Source organism: Toxorhynchites rutilus, chromosome 1 (assembly GCF_029784135.1).
Source record: "Toxorhynchites rutilus septentrionalis strain SRP chromosome 1, ASM2978413v1, whole genome shotgun sequence".
NCBI lineage: Eukaryota > Metazoa > Arthropoda > Insecta > Diptera > Culicidae > Toxorhynchites > Toxorhynchites rutilus.
The window spans coordinates 100,649,268-100,676,121 of NC_073744.1; the positions used below are offsets into that span (position 1 = coordinate 100,649,268).

General features: G+C 39.6%; 1 protein-coding gene across 13 annotated transcripts in view; it reads right to left on the reverse strand.

The window, feature by feature from the left end:
- Positions 1-26,854, reverse strand: part of LOC129761766 (syntaxin-binding protein 5) — a 722,498-nt gene that overhangs the window by 386,098 nt on the left and 309,546 nt on the right. For all 13 annotated transcript variants that reach the window (XM_055759517.1, XM_055759518.1, XM_055759514.1 and 10 more), the window contains 2 exons: positions 17,866-18,073; positions 14,912-14,987 (listed from right to left, as the gene is read on the reverse strand). In XM_055759517.1, coding sequence (XP_055615492.1) covers positions 14,912-14,987; positions 17,866-18,073 — 284 coding nt within the window. The remainder of the gene's footprint in view (positions 1-14,911; positions 14,988-17,865; positions 18,074-26,854) is intronic.

Below are 26,854 nucleotides of genomic sequence, written 5' to 3' on the forward strand. Positions count from 1 at the left end.
TTCGTGCCGAACGTCAAAGCTTCAGAAGTTGCAGCACGAAAACAATCGATTCCACTGGTGCACCGGAGGGTGGCAACATTTTGAACTACTTATCGGAGAAAAGCAAAGTGACAACAGAACGCCAGGGGTGCGCTCTATATCAGTTGTTGCCCACGGCGTGACCAGTCGCTGTAGAAGCTGTACCTCAAGCGGAAGCTGGAATTACGATGAACATTTTTGGTACTTCGTGAGCTATCGTTGGTGACGAAACAAATGTTGCGAATGTTATAGAATGTAAAGATGAATTTCAATTTTTGTATTATTTTTTTCTTTGTAGATTTGTATAATAAAATGATTGTAAACAACGCTCTTTATCTTTACTTTTCATTTCAACTTTCTTGGACACGAACCGAGCCATAATAAAAGTGCAGCAGTACTGCGATCGGTCGACACGGTGCCAGATTGGCACAGCTTTGGCTCGTAATTGGTTGTCAAATACGAGGGATAGGTCGACAAAATCATTGCAAAATGGCACGACATCGGTATCGTCGTCGACACCATTTTCTGGGACCACTCTGGCACAACAATGTCGAGTGGGTAGCTTTCTCAAGCTACTACGATATAACGTACCCTCGATATAACATCACTCGATATAACGTACATTTTACCTCGATATAACGTACACATTTCCAAAGTGTAAAGGAAAATTTGTTTCAATATTTTTTTTCTGATAGAACAATGAATTCTTCTGTATTCTTCTTCTTCTTTTTGGCTTTAAGAGGGTTTAAACTTTTCAGTTAATTATCTGTATTGTGTTGCTAAAACAAGTTTTGTACCTTCAATCAATCCCGAAATACAGCTGGTTTTGTGATTCCGGATTCTAAATGAATCAAGGTTAAATCAACAGTACGAAGGGAAACATTATGAGAAAGGCTGGCTTCGTTTTCTGATTGAAGTTATTCATTAACTCTACTAAAAAAGCAACACAATAAAGTATTATAGACTACGTTTGTGAGTACTTTCTGATGCTTCGATATAACCTACAATTCGATACAACGTACAATTTTGAAAGTGAAATGTACGTTATATCGTATCGGTTGCTTTATGTGAGGAAGTTGCATCAACTGAAAGTAACGTTGTGCGTAATTAACACTTTGGCGTCCGCACGGTTCGTGAAAATATATGCGCTTGGCGCCGGCAGCGATAACTCCGATTACTTGGCTTGTCGCCGCCCGTTCTTGACATTATCGGGAAATTTGAAATTTTTAAGTTTTACTATCGTTAGTTTTATCTTATCGGTTAGTTTTCATAAGTTCTCAACCCTGTACCCCTACTTTCATGAATTTGCGAAGATATACATACGTAAATATTACAAACCTGTTCATATTCCCTCCACTATATGTGCATGCGAGGAATCATCGAAAAAATGTTCTACTTTTCGGTCTGTTTTAATTTTAGTAAAAACAGGAAGTGGGTTATATCTATGGTATAACCGCAAGGGCGACGTAGGACTATCGTTGATTTAGAGATCATTTGTTTGAAGTTGAATCTAAATCCATCCTGAATGAATGAATAAATAAATATTTGGGTGACTTCAAAAACGAGAGTGTTACGTTGGAGACTCAAGGTTTTATGCATCCAATATTGGATACAAAAAACCTTGTTCTGAAGAATAATCTTCAGAAGCTTTCCTGCTAACTGCACTTGATTGACAAATCACAAAACCAAATGTATGTGGTAGCAGTATTATATGGATAGAAAACATTAAAATAAACTCGCTTGAATGTAATTCTCAATTCCAAGGGGAACTGGCAGATTATTTTTCAGCAACGATCATTTCTTTCCAGGTTTCCTCTCGATAACCAGCAAACGAAAAGAGTTGCGCGCGTGTATGTGTGTGTGTGGCGGCTGCTTCTATGTCTTCCCGAGGAACCGTATTTCGATGCTGATACTCTCTTGGTCACGAGAGTATCAGCATCGGCTTTTCTGCGCTCCCTCACAGTTAAAACAAACTGATTGCATTTCAGGTCAGGTCAGGCCAGGTAATGAATCCCTCGATCCCTCGCCGTTCAGCTCGTTCAGTAACGATGTTGTCTTGTCGATGTCCTCAGGCGTCGTGCACAAATTACGTAACGCTAAAAATCCGAATTTTGAACCGCCTCTCCCCCCCCCCTTTCGTAACGCAATTTCCTATCTCTAATAAACAGAAAGTAACGCAACATCTACCCCCTCCCCCCTTATCGCGTTACGTAATTTGTGCACGACGCCTCACGAAAAATGAATCGGTTTCACCACCAGAATATCATTTCAGTATGCTTTTCGTGCGTGATTGAATCGAGAGAAGGTGTGGTTTACGATGGCAATTTGGAAGGCAAACTAGAGGAGAATGAACTCTCTGAGTATGAAAATTTCGGCGACTGAGCAATAATCGATTGAAAATTATATAATTTTCGCGATACGAAACATTTTCCGTTTTTCATGTTATGCATCCAATATTGGATACGAAAATATCCTACTGATGGGAAAGAATAATCTTCAGAAGCTTTCCAGCTAATTACACTTGATTGAAAAATTACGAAATCAAATGTATTTGGTCGCTGTGTTCGCCATATAATTAGAAAACATTAAAATAAACTCTTTCGCATGGATGTATTCTTCAATTCCCAGGGAACTGGCAGATTATTTTTCAGCAACGATTAGATCTTTCCGGAATTTTCTCGATGCTGTATGGCATCCAAACGAAAATTCTCGTTTCAGTTTGGCCTGCACAAAACTTTTCTAAACTCTAATCCATCAAATTTGGAGCCCTGAAAAGGGCCGATGATTATATGCTAAGCTAATATAGCACCCTCTCCTTGGATTCGATGGGCCAGCTGAATGTCCTTGGGCATGATGTGACGCGTTTTGCGTGGATAGCACACAAATTTGTATCTTCGAATAAGCCTCCTGCAGCGTCATAACCGCGGAACTTTGGAAGCGCAAGTCGGTTTTGAAGTCCTGAGCAATTCCACGATCCAAAAGCTGCAAAGGTAGCTTGCGGATCAGCAATTCGGTCGACTTCCGATAGCGATGAATTTCACGCAAAGTTCCCGGTCGATAGCGATGTGGCTTCTTCACCTATCCTGCGGCTGGTGCGCTTATCCGAGCTGCTTTCGTGTGCCTTACCACTGAAAGACTAACTATCTATCTACTTGGTCCCAAACAAACGAGTCGTCACGGTGCGAGAGTAGAGTAAGAAATGAACGAAAGCAAAGGAAGCGTCATTTTATAAACCATAAATGTATAGAATCTAAACCCCACCCTTATTACATTCGTTGCTTACCCTGAGAGAGAAACGAATAACATCGAAGTAAGTATACAGTAATGTATTTGAATCCGGACACTTTACGTTACATTTAATACCATACCGCAGCCACAACATTTTCTGCATGTTGAATTAATGCGATTGATAAGTAACTATCAAGAAACTATCAGTAACTATATTAGCAACTATTAATCGCATAAATTCAACATGAAAAAAATGTTATGGCTGTGGTATGATATTGAATGTAATGCAAAGTGTCCGGATTCAAAAGCATTACTGTAAAAAAGAGTTAACTCGACTGAAATTTTTTCGGTTCGGCCTGCAAAAACGAAATTAAGAGCCCCCGCCGACTGCAGACTGACTTGTCGACCGATAGTTCGGTCGGCTTCTTAATCAGTACGGAGAAAAAAAGTCTGTAGTGTACAGCATAATGCATAGACGTAAGTATGAGCTTCCCCATCTCACATTCCAATAAGATTAATGGGTTTCCAAGTGGGCGCGCTACATACGGATACGAATGATTTCAATAACCTGTTTTCGAAGCTATCATTAAGCTATTGAAACAATTTTTCGACTCAATAAATAGCAATCATATAACTCTTGGACATTTTATCTTTTGTATGGAATGATTATCATACTGTTCCGTTGATCCGAAGCAGAATGAATCACGCTTAAAGAAGGAATGGATTTTTTCTTGGAATTTAGTCAGCAGAAATAATGCCCTTTCCCAACAATTAAAAACGACAAACGATAAACAGTTTCATCAAAGTGATTTCTTCGATATGGGGATATATTCACTACATCATGTCATATATTTCATATTTTTCATTATGAAATCCATATCCATGGCACCTATCGGTATCGAATTATCATCGACACCACGATTTTCGCTAAATGCTCCTTTCAGTTCGGCCTGTAAAAAACTTTTCTGAACTCTAATCCATCAAATTTGGAGCCCTGAAAAGGGCTGTTGATTATATGCTAAGCTAATATAGCACGCTCTCCTCGGATACGATGGGCCAGCTGGATGTCCTTGGGCATGATATGACGCGTTTTGCATGGATAGCACACACATTGGTATCTTCTAATAAGCCTCCTGCAGCGTCATAACCGCGGAACTTTGGAAGCGCAAGTCGGTTTTGAAGTCCTGAGCAATTCCACGAACCAAATGCTGCAAAGGTAGCTTGCGGATCAGCAATTCGGTCGACTTCTGATAGCGACGAATTTCATGCGAAGTTCCCGGTCGATAGCGATGTGGCTTCTTCACGCTTCCTGCGGCTGATGCGCTTATCCGAGCTGCTTTCGTGGTGCCTTACCACCGAAAGATTAACGAGCTGTCTGCTTAGTCCCGATGAAACGAGTCCTCACGGTGCGAGAGTAGAGTAAGAAATGAACGAAAGCAAGGGAAGTGTCATTTTATAAAACATAAAAGAATCGAATGTAAACCCCACCCTCTTTATTGTATAAGCTTACTGTATACTCACGAATATAATAAGGGTGGGATTTAGATTCTATACTTTTATGGTTTATAAAATGACACTTCCTTTGCTTTCGTTCATTTCTTACTCTACTCTCGCACCGTGAGGACTCGAACTCGTTAGTCTTTCGCAGACAGCTCGTTAGTCATTCGGTGGTAAGGCACACGAAGTCAGCTCGGATAAGCGCACCAGTAGCAGGATAGGTGGAGAAGCCACATCGCTATCGACCGGGAACTTTGCGTGAAATTCATCGCTATCGGAAGTCGACCGAATTGCTGATCCGTAAGCTACCTTTGCAGCATTTGGTTCGTGGAATTGCTCAGGACTTCAAAACCGACTTGCGCTTCCAAAGTTCCGCGGTTATGACGCTGCAGGAGGCTTATTCGAAGATACCAATTTGTGTGCTATCCATGCAAAACGCGTCACATCATGCCCAAGGACATCCAGCTGGCCCATCGTATCCGAGGAGAGCGTGCTATATTAGCTTAGCATATAATCAACGGCCCTTTTCAGGGCTCCAAATTTTATGGATTAGAGTACAGAAAAGTTTTTTACAGGCCGAACTGAAAGGAGCATTTAGCGAAAATCGTGGTTTCGATAATAATTCGTTACCGATAGGTGCCATGGATATGGATTTCCTTATGAAGAATATGAAATACATGACATGATGTAGTGAATATATCCGAAGAAATCACTTTGGTGAAACTGCATTATAAAATTATTTGTGTACGAATGCCGCAATCGATAGTCGACTCTAATTTGCGCTGGGTAATTTCCTCGGAGGACTCGATTCCTCCTTTGAGCATTAATAATCTCTTTCTGGCAAAACGATGTGGTATGAATCACATTATTTGAATGATAGAATGAAGAAGTTTCTGCCAATTTCCTTCAACCTCCAAACGTATCTTTCTCCCGTTTGTCGTTTTCGCGTTCGCTAATCCTCTCTCACAACACCCATTTCTAGTTTGAGAAATTGTTGAGTAAACATTGTTTGCTAGTGCGCGTAGAGCGGGAATTCCTAAAGATTCATTGCACCTCTAATAAATTGCCGAAAGACGTGGTCTTACGTTGATCGCACTTGATTGAAAAAATCCAAAACGAAATGTATTTGGTCGAAGCATTATATGAGTAGAAAGCAAATAATCGCTCGAAAATGACTTGATTTTCGCGATGTGAAACATTTTCCGTTTTTCATGTTATGCATCCAATATTGGATACGAAAATTTCCACTGATGGGGAAAAAATATTCAGAAGCTTTCCTGTTAATTGCGATTGATTGAAAAATAACAAAACCAAATGTATTTGGTTGCAGTGTTATATGGATAGAAAACATTAAAATAAACTATTTCGCATGAATGTATTTTTCAATTCCCAGGGGAACTGGCAGATTAATTTTCAGCAACGATGATAGCAACGAGAATTCCGCGCGTGTATGTGTGTGTGTGTATGTGTGGCGGCTGCTCCGATGTTTCAAGCGGAACCGTGGCATCACTCTCCTCCTGATGGATTCCCTTTTGGCCTTAGGTGCACAAACAGGCTCTTGGTGACACCGTTCATCAGCGCATTCATGATAAACGAAATTAGCTTCACAACAACAGCGACAACATGCTCCAATCGCTGTTCAATCATAACTGAGTGGGTTAACGAGCGCCGCTCGCTTATATACCGATTTTTGATTTCAATAGCCTGTTTTGAAAGCAATTTTAAGACTATTGAAACAAGTTTTTGGATGAAAAAGTAACAAGTATATGACGCGTAGACATTTTATCTTTCAAATGAAGTGTTTATCATACCATTTCGTTCAGTTATTTAAGAGCTATTAACGCTCAAAATCTCGGTCTCCAGCGTAACGCTTTCGTTCTCGAAACTTTGGTTTTACACCCCGGTATAGAAATGAAAGACGTAGTCCTACGTCAAAACATTGAAAAATCACAGTATATTGAAACGCAAGAAACGGCATTTAAGTTTGGAAAACATGAGTTTCGAAAGATATAATTAAAGTTCTTCTTAATATGTCCGTTTTTCCCCACCTTCCTTACTTATAAAAACATAAAACTTGATAGTGTGTGTAAATTATTGCTACCTAATCGAAAACCCTACAGAATGCAAACGATACTAAAGTGCTGTCGCCGGCTATTAAGATAATATGCGCACGTAACCACTGTGGTGTCGCCGGACGCCAAAGTGTTAAGGGGTGGAATGAGGAAGATGCGCGATGATAGAATGAACGACAGAAGAGAGCCAGCAGTCAGAAAAAGAGAGTATTCTAAATCAAAGGGCCAATGTCAATGAAACTACACACGTTAACATTCGCGTGGCGGCGAAAGGCAGCGGTTGTTTTAGAGACTGTGAGCTCCAGTACACAGTAATGGACATTTTTCATGGTTTTGTGTTCAATATTTTCCTTCATATGCATGTTCGTTTGTATATTTCACCATCGGAGCCTACATACATTATTAGCTGAGTTTTCTATTCAACATATATTCTAATTAATTCCTTTAAAGCTTTTATATAATTATATATTACTTTAATACTTCAATTCTTTAACCATTCATTAATTCAACAGAATATATAGCCGGTCCAATTAATTCTACAGGTTTCCTTCTGAGGATACCTAATGATAATCTCTGCTGCGTGCTGCGACACATAAGGTGTTCGGAATATCGTTCCGTTTAGCGTTCACATAATCACATCACTTGCCTCAGTGAATCCTGATTATTACCTCTTCCCGCTAACAACTATCCCTTCCTTGATAAACACTAGGGAACCACGCTATAGAGACGACTCTTCTGGCCTTCGGGCGGCGAATATCATACTAACATTCCTTCCCTTCCCCTGGTGACTGTAAGGACATGGCCGGCGTCGTTATTGACCATTTAAAGCTCGAATCACCGAAAATTGTACACAGAGAATGATTTGCTAGTCCCAAGCTTCATTCTGTGTGTTCTTTGTGCAATTTGGTTGGTTCAGGTCAATCACGGAGAGCAACTACGAAGTGTACAGTCTACCCAAGCTCAAGCTCAAGCTCGTTGGCTTTTTTTCTATAATTTTTCTAATCAGCTGGCAGTTGATTTCATTCGGATTCAACAGAAAGTTAGTCCTGAATCGAACCCGAATTCATTATTATCGTTGCCCGCTTATTTCTCTAGCGCACCGAGAGTTGAATTTGGGCCCCGCAAGAAACTCGACCGAATCGCTCTGGGCAACGAAAGTGTTAAACAGTGCTAACCAGTGTTCGAATTTCGATCAATATCGAATGACACATAATGAGCCTGATCACGAACGTCACTTAACGGTGAAAACGAAGTGAATTGTATACAACGTTATTACGGCTGCCACCGTGTGTGTAGAATCTGGAAAAGTCCATCCGTCCGTTTAATTTCGTATTTATTTAGCTTTTTTGCTAACATTTTGAATCCTGTCTTGCTTTTTAAGAATGAAAAGATAAACAAACAGCAATTTACCCGCTTGGTGGCATTTTTAGATCGAAATCCTGATGTATCCATAGGACGTAAATTTGTTTATTCGGATTCGATAATTGCGCTATGGGATGTAATTCAGAACTAAAAATGTAGCTTCCGTAGACCGATTAAAACTTGGCGAAAGTTCTAATTTCGATTGTCCTAAATGAATAGAAATTTTTTGTTCCTATTTTAAGGATTAGACTTACAGAGAGTTGCAACCCCATAAAATGGCAATGGAGGCCACTGGCCCAAAACGATCATTATGATTGATTATGTATAATATTGATTTGTTGATATTTTGAATATAAAATAATAACTGTAATGTTATTCCATCATTGCAGAGCTGATTTTTGTAATTCAAACATTCGCAATTGGTGGACAAGACCCGAATCAGGACGATAGTTATATCGAATAAGGCTATTGATCTTTTGCTTTTACGTAATAGATATTTTCATCGATATTGTTTTGAAGATATACTTTGAATTTCAAATAAGGAAAAAATTAATCTATCATTGCAATGCTTTTAAATTAATATTTTTTTAAATCATTCTCTAGTTCTTTTTCTATAATTTTGATATCCGTCTAAAGAAAATCATATAACTTAGGAAAACTTAGAGCATGGATGAGAGGAAGGGAATGATTTCAGAAGACGCAAATATGCTTTTTTTCGCACTGGAATGCATATAAACCATCGAAAAAAACTAAATGGATGATAACATCGTCAAATATGCTTCTTTTCATACACCGCACAAAAAAAAATCGGCCAAAAAAACGCACAAGAACAGACAACGGCTCAAAAAAAATAGCCCAAAAAAAATTCGCACAAAAAACGCACAAAAACAGGTTTTACTGTATATGAATATATACAGGGTGCCAATAAATGTATGGGAAGAAATCGACCCTAAAATTTCAAAAAGTTACCCTATACAAAATGTTTACTAAATAATCACATAGTTTGCACTCTCTGAGACTTAACCCTTTCGTTACGAGTTTCGGCTATAGACGACATCCGCGCGACGTCCTGTGTGTACGAGTGTCGTCTATTGGCGATCGTACAAATCTACACCCAGGCGGCGCTGTGGTGAAAGTGATGATGGTTTCAAATTTTGCAATGTGAGTTTATGGAAGGTTTGTAGTTCTTTCCATAAATCACAATGTTACAGTCATAATAGAATATTTGATTGCGATGAGTTTGGAAGAAATTTAATTCTGCGTAATTTTATATATAACATGTTATTTTCTTACCTCTTTCAGTATTGAAAATTGTATAAATGTTGATAATGGTTGAATCAAAAAAGGAAATTCGAGAGCAAAATCAAGTTGTAAAATGCATGGTTCCTGCATGTAAGAACTACCTTGGAAATACCGGAAGTAAAATATACGTGATTTGTTTTGTAGTTTTAGGTTACCTTATCATCATTTTCTTAGTTCAAAAACAAATTCCAGATTGCAGTGACCCTCTCCCATGAATAGAACATCTCAGATAAGTTCAATATGAATAAGTATTTACAATAAGAAAGATTCCTACTGAAGATAGGGGAGAATCCAACCAAGGATTTTCCAACAGGAACGATGGAACTTTCCATACTGTGCAAGTTGAAAATTCCCTACACATAGCAGGTAGCCAGTAAGTTAGTTCTAATGTTTTTAGAGTTCTGTACATCCTCACAGAGGGATCGAGGATTAGAGAGAAAAAATAAAGGGGTTGATAGTTGAACATCGAGAAGAACAGTTGTTTCTCTCGATAGAACAAAAAAGAAAAGTGCCCCAGACCGCTCGGGCGCTACATTTGGTGACAGCGGTGGGATGCTGTCCAAGTGGGGACAGCAGCCCACCCATTAAGTGATTATTTTGATGCTAGCGCGAGTGCGTTATCGACAACCAATTTCAGTGTGCGCGGCGCATTTTATTCTTCGAATCATGAAGGATCTTTTGTTTTTGTGACGGAACAATTTCAATCGAAAGTGTGAGAAGAAAATTCGAATCGAGAATCGAATCAAAAATATAATCAATGAAAAAAAATGTATCAGAAACATTGTGGAACAAAAGTTAAAAAATTAAGTAGTGATCGTAATTGACAGCAGATCAAGTGACATTGGATCATCCAAAGTGTATGGAAGCAAAACCAGAAAACCAAAATCTGAATCGAAGTGGTTATCCCACCAAGTGAAAAAACGTTTGAATAGAAACTATCAAAACAGATTGGATTAAACGAAACGGTACAAAAATATTACAACAGTGCCTAATCTCAACAGCCAGAATGAAGACGAAACATGTGACGGAAGGCAATGCTGTGGAAGAGACGGTTCCTCTCAACGCAAAACTGTTGGTCAAGTGCAATAACTTAAAATGGAAGCAGTTTGATGGCAGTGATGTATTCAAAAAAGGGAAACACCGTAATATCGGGATACGTCAGTGGCGGTGACTAAAGACCGGCAGGATTGGCTGCGTTATCATGAAGCCAGTATTATGAGAAGGGGAACTTCTAGCAGGATTCTGGTTGGAGGAAATCGTTAATAAAGCTAAGTGGCACCTAATTAAGATAGTTTTATAAAAATTTATATTTTTTATTTTATTATATTTTTTTATATTTTTTTTAAATAATTTTATAAAAAAAAATATATAAAAAATGATAAAAGTATACTATTAAAAAAATACGAGAAATCGCTGATGCATTTGAAACGATGCATTCAGCAGATTCGAGGAAAAAAAACTAGGGTTATTCAATTCTGTAAGAACTGTTTATTCTGTTTTGAAAACACAATCATATCTCCCATACTTCAATTGTATGAACAGGGAAAGATGGGGAAATGTACTTATCGATAATTTAAACAGGTTTGGTTTCAAATTTCACAAACACACTTTAAAGTGGGATTTTTAGAAAAAGTGATAGATTCAGCCAATTTAACAAGAATGTGTCCATCAATCGCAATCATAGCTTTTGAATGGATCGAAGGGCTGGAAAACCGGGAATTCTTTCCTGTAAGGGCATGCATGTATTGAACTTACTTGAAAGTTCAGAAGTAACTGAAAATGTGGGATACAATTACATGATCAAATATATAAATGAGATAAAAATATATAAATGCGAAGAAAATTAATAAATGCGAGAAAAATTAATGGAAGAGCAATACACACTCTTCTAATATATAAAAGAATAAATGAAAGAATAAACAAGGGGATATTAATAATTATGCGGATATGCGAGGAAATATTTTCAATGTAGCTTGAAGGCTCTATAATGTTGATCGATAAGACTGTTTGGGAATTTTTTTGGAGATATGATAATTTTATTTTTCATTTGGAATTGCGGAATTTCAGAATTGAGGGAGTTGAGATAAATAAATACAGATATCATAGCAAATGAAGAACACACAAAAATTGAAATAATATACAATCAGTTATATATAAAAATAACCTCACAGACCAATTTTAGAGGAAACTCTTCTAGTTTCCCCTAAAACTCATTGAGTAGGGGGAGATGCAGTGACCCTCTCCCACGAATAGAACATCTCAGATAAGTTCAATATGAATAAGTATTTACAATAAGAAAGATTCCTACTGAAGATAGGGGAGAATCCAACCAAGGATTTTCCAACAGGAACGATGGAACTTTCCATACTGTGCAAGTTGAAAATTCCCTACACATAGCAGGTAGCCTGTAAGTTAGTTCTAATGTTTTTAGAGTTCTGTACATCCTCACAGAGGGATCGAGGATTAGAGAGAAAAAATAAAGGGGTTGATAGTTGAACATCGAGAAGAACAGTTGTTTCTCTCGATAGAACAAAAAAGAAAAGTGCCCCAGACCGCTCGGGCGCTACAAGATGTCTCACCGAACGTTTACGTTTTGCGTTAGATCGCCAATAGACGACATCCGCGCGACTAGCTGTGTGCACGAGCATCGTCTTTAGACGACATGAAATTCATACTGCTCTTCGATCAAACCAACGCGATACTATATGCAATCTATTCGGCGCAATGCTCCGTACAGGGGTAGCACTTCGGCGGAGCACACTGTCGTATGAAAAGGTTTAAAAATCAGGATCTGCTACATTAACTGAATATGAATCATTCGCTTTGCGTAGTCCGTACGATCTTGCTGTTTCATAATGCATGAAGAGGTTCGATATGTATATGTTAGAGGCAAAGAAGAAAATAAACTTTCTGCACCGAAAGCGTATATGATGTTTTTGCTTGCGTGCTGGTGTATCATGAAGTGCGAACCGATGCAGAGTTGTCTCGTTCTATTTTGTGTAGTGATTTGCAGCATGTAACAAGAAAACAATGTCGCTGGGGGAATTTTTTTCTGTATGATCATATTAGGCTGTCAAAAAAGTCCTGCGGTATTTCCGCGAGGTGTCGTTGTAAGCGCGTAGTTCTAGTTGTATTCATTGTATCGAGTCATTCTATAGCTTGTTGGAAAGGTATTTTGCGCTATAATATAGTCCTTGACAGTGTTTTGTTTGGTTAAGTCATTCGTGAGTTATAGTGTCGCAAATATGGAGCAAAATAAAGAGAAAATCCGACATATTTTACAGTACTACTATGACAAAGGCAAAAATGCATCTCAAGCTGCCAATAAAATTTGTGCAGTTTATGGACCCGATACAGTTTCCATTTCCACCGCACAACGATGGTTTCAACGTTTTCGTTCTGGTGTAGAGGTCGTCGAAGATGCGTCACGCTCCGGAAGGCCTGTCGTCGAAAAAGACCGGCATAGTAGCAGCCGTAGCATCGGCCAAGATCTGGGGATAAGTCATCAAACCGTTATTAACCATTTAAAGAAGCTTGGATTCACAAAGAAGCTCGATGTATGGGTGCCACACACGTTGACGCAAAAAAACATCTTTGACCGTATCGACGCATGTGAATCGATGCTGAATCGCAACAAAATCGAACCGTTTCTGAAGCGGATGGTGACTGGCGATGAAAAGTGGGTCACTTACGACAACGTGAAGCGCAAACGGTCGTGGTCGAAGCCCGCTGAAGCGGCTCAGACGGTGGCCAAGCCCTCATTAACAGCCAGGAAGATTCTGCTGTGTGTTTGGTGGGATTGTCAAGGAATAATCTATTATGAACTGCTTCCCTATGGTCAAACGCTCAATTCGGACCTGTACTGCCAACAACTGGACCGCTTGAAGGTAGCACTCATGAAGAAGAGGCCATCTTTGATAAACAGAGCCCGCATTGTCTTCCATCAGGACAACGCCAGGCCACACACTTCTTTGGTGACGCGCCAGAAGCTCCGGGAGCTCGGATGGGAGGTTCTTTTGCATCCGCCGTATAGTCCGGACCTTCCACCAAGTGACTACCACCTGCTTTTGTCCATGGCGAACGAGCTAGGAAGTCAGAAGTTAGCCACAAAAGAGGCCTGTGAAAATTGACTATCCGAGTATTTTGCCAATAAGGAAGCGAGCTTCTATAACAGGGGTATTATGAAGTTGGCATCTCGTTGGGAACAAGTCATCGATCAAAACGGCGCATATTTGACTTAAAACAGATAATTGTAACTAATTTTATGAACAAATGAAAATTCAAAAAAAATACCGCAGGACTTTTTTGACAGCCTAATATTTGTACGAACGAAAGCGATTTTTTCAGTGAATGGATCAATTGACAAACACTGGTGCTAAGTGTACATTGCGATTGTATTGCCGGATTAGAAGAAATACGAGAGCGATCCGATAAGTACTTAGCCTCATCACCCGATTGTGTCAGTACCGCAAAAGAGATTGTTTATCGTGTAGTAAATTTTCGTAAACGGCCACTGCCAAAATGTCAGCCGAATCGGACTCGTAGTTTTGTTTTGACCGTGTGTGGAAGCGGGCGTGTCCGCGAATTTTAGAAAAATGGAAATTCCGCCGTCGCCACGGCCAAATTGGTCGGACTGCCGCGCAGAAATTTGGGTCGAATGAGGAGGCCATTGCCGCCACGGAGGCCTACTTTGCAGTCCTCGAGAAAACGTATATGGATTAAAGCAGTTGGAGCATCGTTGGGTCAATCGAGTATCGAGCTAAAAGTAGACTATGTTGAAAAATAAATCGCCACTTTTCCAAAATTTTTGTTTTTTTTTGTAGGTTAAGTACTTATCGGACTGCCCTAGTATGTTCCCTGGTAGGCTTTGTGCTTTTTGTCCTTGAATGCTGGTCTGGCCTAAAATGAACATTCGTGTACAGATATTCTTAATCTGTGGTTCCGGTCGTTCAGTTGTTTATGTTGAAATTACAGTCATATTCAGTCAAAAAGACTGAACTAATTCCAATGAATTTTTTGAAACTTTGGGACAATATCTAAAGCGCTCAATATGGGTTTTTAAAAATTCGAAAATTGGCAGTTTAAAGGCATTTTTGTTATGAAAAATCGAAAAAAATTATGTATCAAAGAACGGATATGCAACGCTTCAGACAATTTATTTGTACATGTTAATAAAAAAAAATCAAATCAACCTGAGCAGATCCTGAGATATCTGAGATGTTTCGAGAAAACCGCGTTTAAAAATTCGTACAGCAAAAGTATATCCCTTGAGGAGACCTCATACATTTAGTTGTAACTTTCCAACGAAATCAAATCATCATTTCCGATGGCATAAGCTAATACATTCTAGCACGCGGCAGCGGCAATGATTCCTGAGTATCTTGAGGATCGCAACCGAGTGAACTTGCAACAATTGAAGTGTAGGTACTTACCCAAGTCTATTTGTTTTAACTTCCACTTTTTTAATGGCATTGCAGGATTCCGTTTTTCCATCTTTATTTGTTTTAGCTGAAAAGTAATCATATGGATAAGATCTTAATACTCGTGTAAATTTAAAATTATTTTATGTCTTTTATATTTTTTATCGCTGTAAAATTATGCTTGCGTTTTACAATTTATGTTGACTGGAGTAGGAAAAAAATTATAGGAGATTGTGTCCAAGATACGACCGCATTGTTGACGTAGAACTACGCTGTTATTTTATATCGTTTTATATCGTCGTTTGTTTATACCTTCGGATATTATTCTATAATGCTGTGAGATTTTAGAAACAATTGCTTAGTAGAATAATCTCTGAAATGATTTTTTCATTGTAGAATCAGTTGACGATAATAGATTGATGATTCATTCTTGCCCTCACAAAACAATCGTATGTCGCAATTTATTTCATGTCAATGCATTGAAAATTTACCTCGAAGGCTATTCCGGTGACCTTTTTCGAAATTGACATAGACTCGGCTACAGTCGATTATATACATGTTGCACCAGCACCATTATTCCATATCTCATAACAACATCAATATATCTTTGGCACCGCATGTAAACAACAATGACAACACTTGCAAGTATCAAATATCATGCTACATGTTATTCAGTATTGCCTCAAATGAATCGCACCTCTAGATATCGTTCGTACAAACTAAGCGTAAACCAAGCGCCAAACAAGCGTTAACCATTGCATGCATACAGAGCCATACATTGGTGGCTTGAAACTACTAGCAATATAAACATTTCTCATCATTTTGCGCTATTCTCAAAAGAAACGCTTCTGTTAATATTACTGGCCTCGAAAAGAGTTGCATTACTTTCTCATACTCGAGAGAAGCGCAGCTGTCACCCTTAGTGGAGGAAGTTTTGCTACTGGCAAGCAAAACCTAATCACATACAAAATTCCAGAACATTTACTTTCTTGATGACTAAACAAGAGAAATAAACTATTTTTGTAATAACAACCTCGAAAACAGTAGCAATGCTTCATTATGATCAATATTAGCGCAAATGCAATCCTAGTTGAAGGCAGTTTTGCGACTGGCACGCGAACCCAAGTAACTTATAACATTCCAGTAAGACATTCAAGATGCTTGGTATTCCCAAATAATTTTTGGTGCACAACATTAACGTCTGCTTCGCCATAACGTCGGTTTAATGCATTGATGCATTCTCAAAGGCACCAACGAAGCCCTTATGAAGACGGAGAATAAACAATGTTAACCTGCTTGGAAAAAGACTGAATTATGCCACACAGCTTGTACTCTGCTGTAACACCCATCGATGCGAATTCGCTGATGAGTTTGTCAAGAGCGACCGCGTTCACCACCAGCGGGGGGAGCTTGATTTTGGTTGCTGCCTGGGCGTTTACATTTTCGACCGACGCGCCGAAATCGCCTACTTCGCTGTTGTTCGTTGCGGTGTCACATTTGCGAAGGCTCGGTTCAGTGCGAGCGCTTTTCACTGCACCAACACCGCGTGCATCATTAGATGACGTTTGCTCATCGCACACTACGCGAAGCGTCCAATTTATGACGCGGGAAGAAGAACACACGATACGAATAACGCGAAAAACGAACAGAAAAATCAAACGACGATTTCCAAGTTGGATTACCACTGGTGGGGTCCAATCTTAGATCGAAGCGCAGCGATAGCAAAGTGAACTGGATTACTCAACAGTCCGATGCCGAATGAAAGTTTGCCTCAGCGAGATCCACTGTTTATATTCTAGGCAAGTATTCCCCTTCATTCTTCTTCTTTTCCTTTGTTCACGGAGACTTTAAATCCTACGATTTCCCCTCCGTTGGTCGTCGATAAGTTGCTCGTTATTGATATCTCTGTTCGGGAAAGCACTCAAATGGACAGAACAAATGTATGGGAAAATAGAAACACTTAAAGTTTTCATGAATTTTAACCATTTACAAACCAGGGGATTCTAGTGTATAGCATATTAAACAAATCTTACGGAATTTCCTATTCGTTTAGTATGTAAATTGCCAAAATCCGTTCGCGGCAAAAATAGTTATTAACGTTAACTTTATTTCATAAAAACGTGACCTGTTTTCTGATTTGACACCCTTAATGAAAGACGTAGTTCTACGCCAAAAATCGTGAAAAAAATGTTGTATATAAATTTATTCGAATGCAAAATTTAATGCATTGATTTGATTTGATGATTCATTCCGGAGTTTAGAGCAACTATCAGAATTAGATTTTCAGATGGTACGGTTGATGTAAAATCTTCTGTCATCCTAGTATGATGTTTCATTTATAATATTTTTTTATTTCCAAAAAATGGGTTTAACGTTGATTACAGAATCGAGATCCATAATATTCTCATATATAGAGATATTAAGAAGATAATAAAAGTATTAGAAGGCAATCATAATCGCATCGAAAATCCTGGAATAAATTCCGTCCGATAGAGGGAAAAGCATTAAGCGCAGCCGCCAGATGAAGAGGAGCGCCGGCGTGAATGTGTCAAATCTCATCTAGTGACAACCGATAGTGCCGCCATTCGTCTATGGGAACACGGTGACATTTACAGATGTGCAATTTTTCATATTCTCTTTTTGGACAACACACAGGTTCCATGTAAGATCATATTTTATAAAGTTTATTCAGGGGGAAAAATCAGCATCTCACGTCATTCGCCATGCGGAATAGAGAGAATTATATAAACTTCTCAGTTATTGGTTATATTTTCGTAAGATTGGTTTCGACACTGGATCTATAAATTTTACTGAACAGCGTCAGATGTTTTGCGTTTGCTGTGTCATGTCATATCAAAACAAATAAAAAAAATGTATCAGAACAAATAAAAAATTGCTAATTTGGACAACCATTTTCTGATTCTTTATTTTCATTCAATAGTGTAATTGAAATATTTTATACGTACCATGCGGAAAACCATGCACTAAAGGTTTAGGTGAAAGTTTCAAAGGCCACGTACACAAAGATCCATCTGTATGTGATGAAATGAAATGTTTCCCTTCATGGTGCCAAGAACACGATAGAAGGGGTTCCTGTGATATCCAACGTAGTTCTGCACATTTTCCTCTCATATCCCACAAAACTAATTGACCAGTTTCGAAGCCTATCAGCAACTGAAATATAATTCAAAATAGGATATGTATTATTACAAACAATAATAATTATGTTCAACTGACATATATGACATACATGAGTGGCTTATAATGAAAGGGGTCGATGATCAATTTTCTCTTCATCAACTTTTTCTTTAGTGAATAACTCAGCTGCAGGAACGTTCCAATTTGGTTTTGCTATAAAAATCGATAATTGAGGTTCTGACCACAGTGTCGAATATGCTGGGAATGTGTTTACAGTTAAGTTATGATCAAAAGAGAAAGTCGATTAAGAGCAAATCGAATATGACACACACCTCTTTCATTTCGAGCTCCTCATATGATATTTCCAAAATAAAATATAAGAATATTTGGATAGATTTTTCTCGGAATTGTACGCGACTTTGCAAGGCCTGCAGCTAACCCCGCCGCATCTCAGAGGACTAGACTAAGATACTTGTAGGCTTCGCTACAATGCTCATTTGCTCATCCTACCACACTCTATATAGTTCCCCGAATCAACGCAAACTAGATAAATGATGTCCTATCCGTCAAAAGTTTTTTTTCTGGGTGGAACGGGAATCGAACCCATAAATAATTTGATGTAGCTTATATTCCCTCCGGCAGTCTTCACAAAACATACGCTGTGCTGCGCTCGAATTCAATTTTCATCAGCGCGTGCTCAAAACAAACACGCATTCTCTCTTGGCACGAAGTGCACTGAGCACGGTACAGAATTCAGATACTAAACATCCCTTCTCACTTGTGTGATGCCCGCCTTGACACACACATATCAAATTTTAGCGCCCGTTTTGTCTTCGCTCGTTCTAAGCTAAGCTTAAAAATAAAAGCAAGCCCAACAAACATGCAATGGGCAAAACAGTTCACTTTGATGAACGGTTCACTAATTAACCGTTCATCTAAGTGAATCAGTTCTTTTGAACCGTTCTTTCGCTCTTTCGTTCAGCGGTATTGAGAATAACATAGAATGTTAGCTGGAACCCAACATCAATAGACAGCTATGAATTGATATCGTTGGATTGGATAGTGTACGTCTGGGATTTATATTTTTGATATTTAGTGGGGAAAGACAAGCTGCTTCTTCTTTAAAAGTCGCAAACTGTATGTGAAAATATGTTTATCGGTCGATAAAAGTTTATGTAATAATTTGATGTGCACAAAATATGTGCAATTTTTCATATTTTCTTTTTGGACAACACACAGGTTCCATGTAAGATCATATTTTATAATGTTTATTCAGGGGGAAAAATCAGCAGCGATTTTCACTAACAATCCATCATAGAAACAATCACGATAACACGTACACGCAATAGGCCAAACAATGAATTGAAAGCAACGAAAATACCTTGCCCTCACTATGAGATTTTATGTTTACCTAATCCATGAATCGCCTCAGCTTCCCCTAGATTTTTTTTCTAATAATCAGGAAATATATGAATGTTACGCGGAGTTGAAAAAAAAATGCTTTTAAAACTACGAAAATCTAATTTAATTTTTAACACAGAATTGGACATACATTAACAAAATAAACCCTGCGTTAGATGCATTTTGCTCATCATGACAATATCATTTTATTTTCCTTATAAGCGTTCTCGTTATATTCATCCATTCCGCCCAGCGCAAATCAGTTCAGCTGCACTAGTTCGTTCGCAAACACTTCGTTCTCGAACAGTTCGTTCCCAAACAGTTCACTCTCAATCAGTTCTTTCCCATACAGTTCACTCGCAAACAGTTCGTTCTGAGCCAGTTCGTTTACAAGCAGTTCACTCACAAACCGTTCTTTCGGAATCAGTTCGTTCACAAAGCGTTCGCTCGCAATCAGTTCGTGGGGAGAACTACCGTTCTTTGAAAAAAAAAACGACCGTTCGTTCACTCTTTTCGGCGAACTAGTTCGTTCGTACCGTTCGTGAACGGTTTGCATATCTCTACAACCAACTGCCTCAACAGTGAAAGCAAATCAGACAAACTAGATTCGAGCGCGGTTTAAAATTGGGTATATAAACCATTGTAAGGATACGGTGCAGTAAGGATGTTCGAACTTCAAAGCGAACGGTACTGACAACAAAACATTTCAACTTTGTTTCGGTGCGCGTTGATTCATCCGGGCGCAGGTGTGCGCAAGGGAGTGAAAGTTCAACTGGATGCAAAAAAAAAGTTGCACTCAGCACCGCCTTGCATTTCGAAGATTGCTCTCCACCCGAACTAAAAACGAGTGAGGTATGAAGTCATAAACCTTCCTGTAATCGATATATGCCGTGGACATCGTTCTCTTCGACGATGATAGCTGGAATCTCTCCAAATTCATAACAACTCACTTCCTCTCGTTGCCCGCCGCGATGTTGTACTGGGATCTCCCAAATACCAGTGGAGAAGTTCGTCACATCGCTAATATCTGGCAAACCCTCACGGTAGTCAGACTTCTCGTCGCTATTGTGGTTGTAGAACGCTTTCTCGTTATCTCTGAACATCCGATGTTGTTCTTGGCGCTTTACAGAGTCAGCGTAATGTTTCATCCGTTTTGTTAGGACGCTCAATTGTTGTACCAGAGTGTCAAATTTTTCCGTCAACTCGTGAGCTACCAACCGGCGAAGTTCAGTAGGTAGAGATGTGCCATCCGACTCGCTTCATCATAATGAGCAGATTGGGATCGGCTCACAGAAAAAACAAACGCAGCTCTTCAGCTCACTCCGGAGCTGCTGAGCTGTTGAGTTGATGAACTGCTGAGCTGTTGAGCTGATGAGCTGCTGAGCTGCAGAGCTCCACAGCTCAAGAGGCAGAGCAGCAGAGATGCTTGTGAGATGCGAAAGAATTATCTGTCTCCCACTCTTCGTGATATGACGTCATTTTGTTTTGTTCATCCTTCTCCATTATTGAGTTGTAGCAGATATGCTGGATGGAAAAAGGTTTTTAACCCGTTTTATACCACGCTTTATAATGTCCCATGGTAGTTAGGTTTCAGATACAATTGTGTGAACAACCGCAAAACTCGACTGAGCTGAAGAGCTGTCCCAAATGATCAGCTCACTTGTATCAGCTGATTTGCCCAATTGGGATTTTTTTGACTCTAGTGTAACTTATGAAAATGGCGTATCGATTTAAATTAAGAGAAATCTTTGATAATCTATATCTTGAAAACTATGAGCTGTACTGAACAGTAATAAAAAATACATATTTTCGATACTGCAAATTAAAGTCTTTTGTGAATGAAAAACCAGGAAGTGGGTTATATCTGTGGTATCCATTTTCCATTTCCAATAGACAAAATATCCGTTGCATCAATCAGTCTACATAATGTTTGAGGCCGCTCATCCTTTCTCACAACACCCATTTCTCGTTTGAGAAATTGTTCAGTAAACATCGTTTGCCAGTGCGCGTAGAGCGGGGATCCCTTCTTAAGATTCATTGCACCTCTAATCAATTGCCAAAAGACATGGTCATACGTTGATTGCACTTGATTGAAAAATCACAAAACCCAATGTAGTCAATCACAGCAGCATTATATGAATAGAAAACATTAAAATAAACTCTTTCGCTTGAATGTATTTTTCAATTCCAAGGGGAACTGGCAGATTATTTTTCATTTTTCAACTATTACATCTTTCCGGAATCTTCTCGATGCTGAACAGCAACCGAATAAAAATAATTCCGCTCGTGTATGTGTGTGTGTGTGGCGGCTGCTTCGATGCCTCAAGCGGAACCGTTTTTCGATGCTGATACTCTCTTAATCGCCTTTTCAGTGGCATCACTCCTGACGGGCAAAGATGATGGCACAGAGATGCACCCCTGTACGGAGCACTGCGCCGAAAAGTATGCACATCGCGCTGGTGTGATCGCAGTATGAATTTCATGTCGTCTAAAGACGACGCTCGTTAGAGGCGAATGAACTTCAAAGTTTAAAGCCTCTTAAAAAACAAAGAAAGAAGAAGACGACGCTCGTACACACAGCTCGTCGCGCTGATGTCGTCTATAGACGACACTCGTACACACAAGAAGTCGCGCGGATGTTGTCTATAGACGACGCTCGTAACGAAAGGACAAGTGAGCTGGTGCTGATGTAACTCTATCTGAGTTGCATTAGGGTAACTATGAAAAAACGTGTTTTTTACTCTAATTTTTATATTTAAAATTCTACATCAAAACTGTTTTCGTACGACTTTTAAAGCTTATCAATACCAATATTTTGCGATGCAGAACATGTCAATATCTTAATCCTGCTCAAAGTTATTGATGGGTTTTCATCCAAAAACTCATGATTTCAATTTTAATTTACTCAAACACAAAAAAAAATTGTTTTGAAAATCACATATTACATAAAGTGAATTCTGTTCTTTCAGATTCCGTCAACAAACATTTTTTATGTTTGCCCCAGAAAAAATGACAAACAAATGAAAAGAGCGTATTTTTTGTGAAGAAATATTAATAACTTTGAGTAAAGTTGAGATATTGACAAGTTCTGCATCGAAAAATGTTTATATTAGTATGCTCTAAAAGTCTTTCGAAGACAGTTTGCACGTAAAATTTTAGATATAAAAGTTAGAGCAAAAAACAGTTTTTTTTCATGGTGACCCTAACGTAACTTAGAAAAAAGTCTCTATATCGGTTATTTCAAGAGATAGAGAAAAACTTTGTTCTACAAAGATGTCTCAAATAATTGGAGCTACATTGTCAAACTATGTTTACCTCTATCTATAAAGATAAGAAAGTTAGATTTTTTATTTCATTAACAATTTTGGTCACCATATTTCTAACAACATAAAAACTGTTGCTCAATCATGAGTAACAACTTTGTCTAAGACAGTTTTTGTCTAGAGAATAACTGTCAAGCTCTAAATGCTAATTTCCACTTAAATGCATCTTCTGTATCATTGTACACTGGCATCAAACATTAATTGGAGAGTGTGTGATGATTATACTCACAGCGACCACCAAGCAATTCGCTACACCGCCAGAACTCAGTAAAAAGACGAGGAATGAGAACAGAGGGTCGAAGATGGAAGACGAAGGACGAAGACGGCTTTTGCTAGGATAATGCCCAATAATGCAGGGCCAAGCAGTAGTAAGAGGCGCTTTCTGGTCAGTGTAGCCATGTCGATATTGCGCTACGGTGGTCCGGCTTGGACAGCAGCGCTTAAACTACAACAAAACCGTAGGTTGTTGAACAGAACATACCGGATGATGGCGATGAAAGTAGCCTGTGCCTACAGAACAATATCTGCGGAGGCGGTATGCGTCATAGCCGGATTGGTTCCTATCAAAATCACTCTGAGCGAAGATGGTATATGCTACAATCTGAGAACGACAAGCACACAGAGCAATAGAGAAGCTCGAGTAACAGCAAGAGCTGACTCCATGAGGAAGTGGCAGCAGGAGTGGAACAGCACCCCCAACGGTAAATGGACCCACAGACTGATCCCAAATATAACAAATTGGGTACAAAGAAAGCACGGTGAAGTCAATTTCCACTTGACGCATTTCTTATCTGGACATGGTTGCTTTAGACCAGGGGTTCTCAAACTATTTTGAGCAAGAGACCCCTTTTCCAGAATGAAGTCATACCTCAGACCCCTATGGCCAAATTTCTTTGAAAATCCTATCTTTAGTTTTTTTCTTACTAAATAATTATCACTATCACTAACTAAACATTGCTGTTAGTTCAAAGAATAAACTTGAGATTATTTTCTCATTATATTCAACAAAATAAATAGACATAAAATTTAGTAAATATCAAGTGTTTTAATAATTATTAATAAAAATTACTCACAAACTATAAAAACAATCAAATCACAAACCAATCTATCCGCAACTACCAAAATATCAAAACATGGTTCAATATTGGTTAGTTAATACCTTAAATCGGTTTCGGGTTGTTTGTAACCACACTGAAGCCTTTTTCGACAATGTATCATGATGGAAAAACGAGAAGACATTTTCAGCAATGTCCCACAACGCAGGATACTATGTTTCAATGTTGCGTTGTGACCACATCCTATGACAACCTTGGTTGTACTCCTGCTTCTCATCTGTGCTGATGATAATCAACTTGGCTCATTCCATGTCTGTGATATAGTACGAATTTATTATCCATTGATGAATTTGAAAATTTTGAATATCCTAAAACAAATGCGGAATGTTATTTTCTGATTGAATTTTGTTTTTAAAGCTTTGCCAGAAAGGCCGATATTATTGATTTTGTTTCAATCAAGATGAGATCGTCACACTGCAGCCGAAACACAAAACTCCAGCGTGTAGAAGTAACCGAGTAAAGATTTCGTCGTTTTTCTCATATAGCTGAGCAAATGACCGAGAGTTTCAAAGAATTGCTTCGAAGCATATTGATAACAGTTAGAAAATATTGTAAAGACTGATGCGGTTAATTGTCTGCATCGACTGACTGTCATAATTTGGGAAACAGAACCGCTACCGGATGAGTAGAAAGATGGGGTTATCTGTCCTATCTTCAAGAAAGGCGACAAACTGACTATGAGAACTATCATGCAATCACCGTCATGAATGCCGCGAACAAAGTGCTTTCCCAAATCATACTCCGTCGTCTATCGACACTTACAAACAGGTCATCCAGAAATGCCGTGAGTACAGGAGTCCCAACGCATCTATTCATCGACTTCAAAGCCGCATATGATTCAATAACACGAAAAGAGCTATGAAGAATCATGGACGAAAATGGCTTCCCCGGGAAGCTGATTAAGGCTACGATGGATAGAATTCTGTGCTGTGTGCGAATATTGGGAGGATTATCTGAATCTTTCAAGTCCCACAGGGGGCTTTGACAAGGTGATGGTCTATCTTGCCTGCTGTTCAACATTGCGCCAGAGGGTGTTATGAGACAAGCGGCGTTTAACTTCCGTGGTACGATTTTCAACAGATACAGTCAATTCATCTGCTTCGCTAATGACGTAAACCATTTTCGGCAGAACATTTGTGACGGTAGCTGAACATTACACCAGATTTAAGCACGAAGCACAGAGAATTGGGGCCTTATTCTCGTATCCACGTTCCCACTACGCTTACATCTCACTTCACTTTGTTGAACTCATTCCCGTTTCGTGAAGTGTAAAAATGAACTTCGTGTAGAGAGTAGAGTGGATATCAAAATGACCCTGTGTTCATTTTCAATGTCGTTTTTAATGGCGCGTTTACATTAGATAGATCTATAGCTATAGATGGTTTTATTCACACGAAAATAGATGTAAACGGGTAAGAATATACATGATACACTTCTTCGCGGTATATATAACCACTATGGGAGCTGTGTCGAGACGTCGACGCAAATCCTTGGGGTGAAGCATATCGAATCGTGATGGCGAAATTCCGTAGTTCAACGACTCCCATGGAATTATGTCCGGAAAAACTCGAGGTCATTGTGAATGGACTCTTTCCGCAGCACGACCCACCGACGTGGCCACCCATACTGTACGGTGAGGACGAAGCAGAGAATGGCCAAGTCACCAACGAAGAACTCATCGCGGTGACAAAAGGTCTAAAGTTGAAAAAAGCACCCGGTCCCGACGGAATCCCCAATGTGGCCCTGAAATCGGCGATCCTTGCTTTCCCCGACATGTTCAGGGTGGTGCTGCAGAAATGCCTGGATGACGGTCTCTTCCCTGCGGAATGGAAGATACAAAAGTTGGTGCTGCTCCCGAAACCAGGAAAGCCACCTGGAGATCCAGCGTCGTATAGGCCTATTTGTTTGTTGGATACTTTGGAAAAGCTCTTGGAGAGGGTTATTCTCAACAGACTGGTGAAATGCACGGTGGATGACCACGGATTGTCGAAAATGCAGTTCGGGTTCCGGAAAGGAAAGTCGACAGTGGACGCTATTCGGACAGTTATCGAGAAAGCTCAGGTCTCGCTTAAACAAAAACGAAGAGGCGACCGTTACTGCGCGATGATTTTGATTGACGTGAAGAACGCCTTCAATAGTGCCAGCTGGGAGGCCATCGCCGAGGCGCTACACAGATTGATGGTCCCTAGCTACCTGTACAGGATACTGAGAAATTATTTCCAGAATCGGATCCTGGTATACAACAAAGCCAGGGGACAGATACTGAAGAATACCTCGGCGGGAGTTCCACAAGGTTCCATCCTAGGTCCTACGCTTTGGAACACGATGTACGACGGTGTTCTAAGGCTGAAGCTACCCAGAGGTGTGGAGATCGTGGGCTTCGCGGACGACATCGTAACAACGGTAATCGGCGAGACGCTTCAGGAGGTGGAAATGTTGGCGACTGAGGCTGTAGACATGATCGGTAGTTGGATGGACAGCGTAAAGCTCCAGATGGCACATCACAAAACCGAGCTGTTAGTGAGCAATCGTAAGGCAGTGCTGCGGGCAGAGGTATCGGTCGGAGGACATACCATCGTTTCGAAGCGGGCGGTGAAGTACCTCGGAGTCATGATCAACGACCGGCTGAACTTCAATCAGCACGTCGACTATGCATGTGGGAAGGCGTCAAAGGCCATCAACGTGGTGGCGAGGATCATGCCAAATAGCTTTGGCCCAAGCAGCAGCAAGAGGCGTCTCTTGGCAAGTGTATCTTCGTCGATACTGAGGTATGGTGGCCCTGCCTGGTTGGCGGCTCTGGAAACCCACCGAAATCGGAGGAAGCTGAACAGCACATTCCGACTCATGACCATGCGAGTCGTAAGTGCTTATAGGACCATTTCGACAGAAGCTGTGTGTGTAATCGCCGGAATGATTCCCATCTGCATCACTCTGGCGGAAGATAGCGAGTGCTACAAGCGACGGGAAAGCAGAGGTAT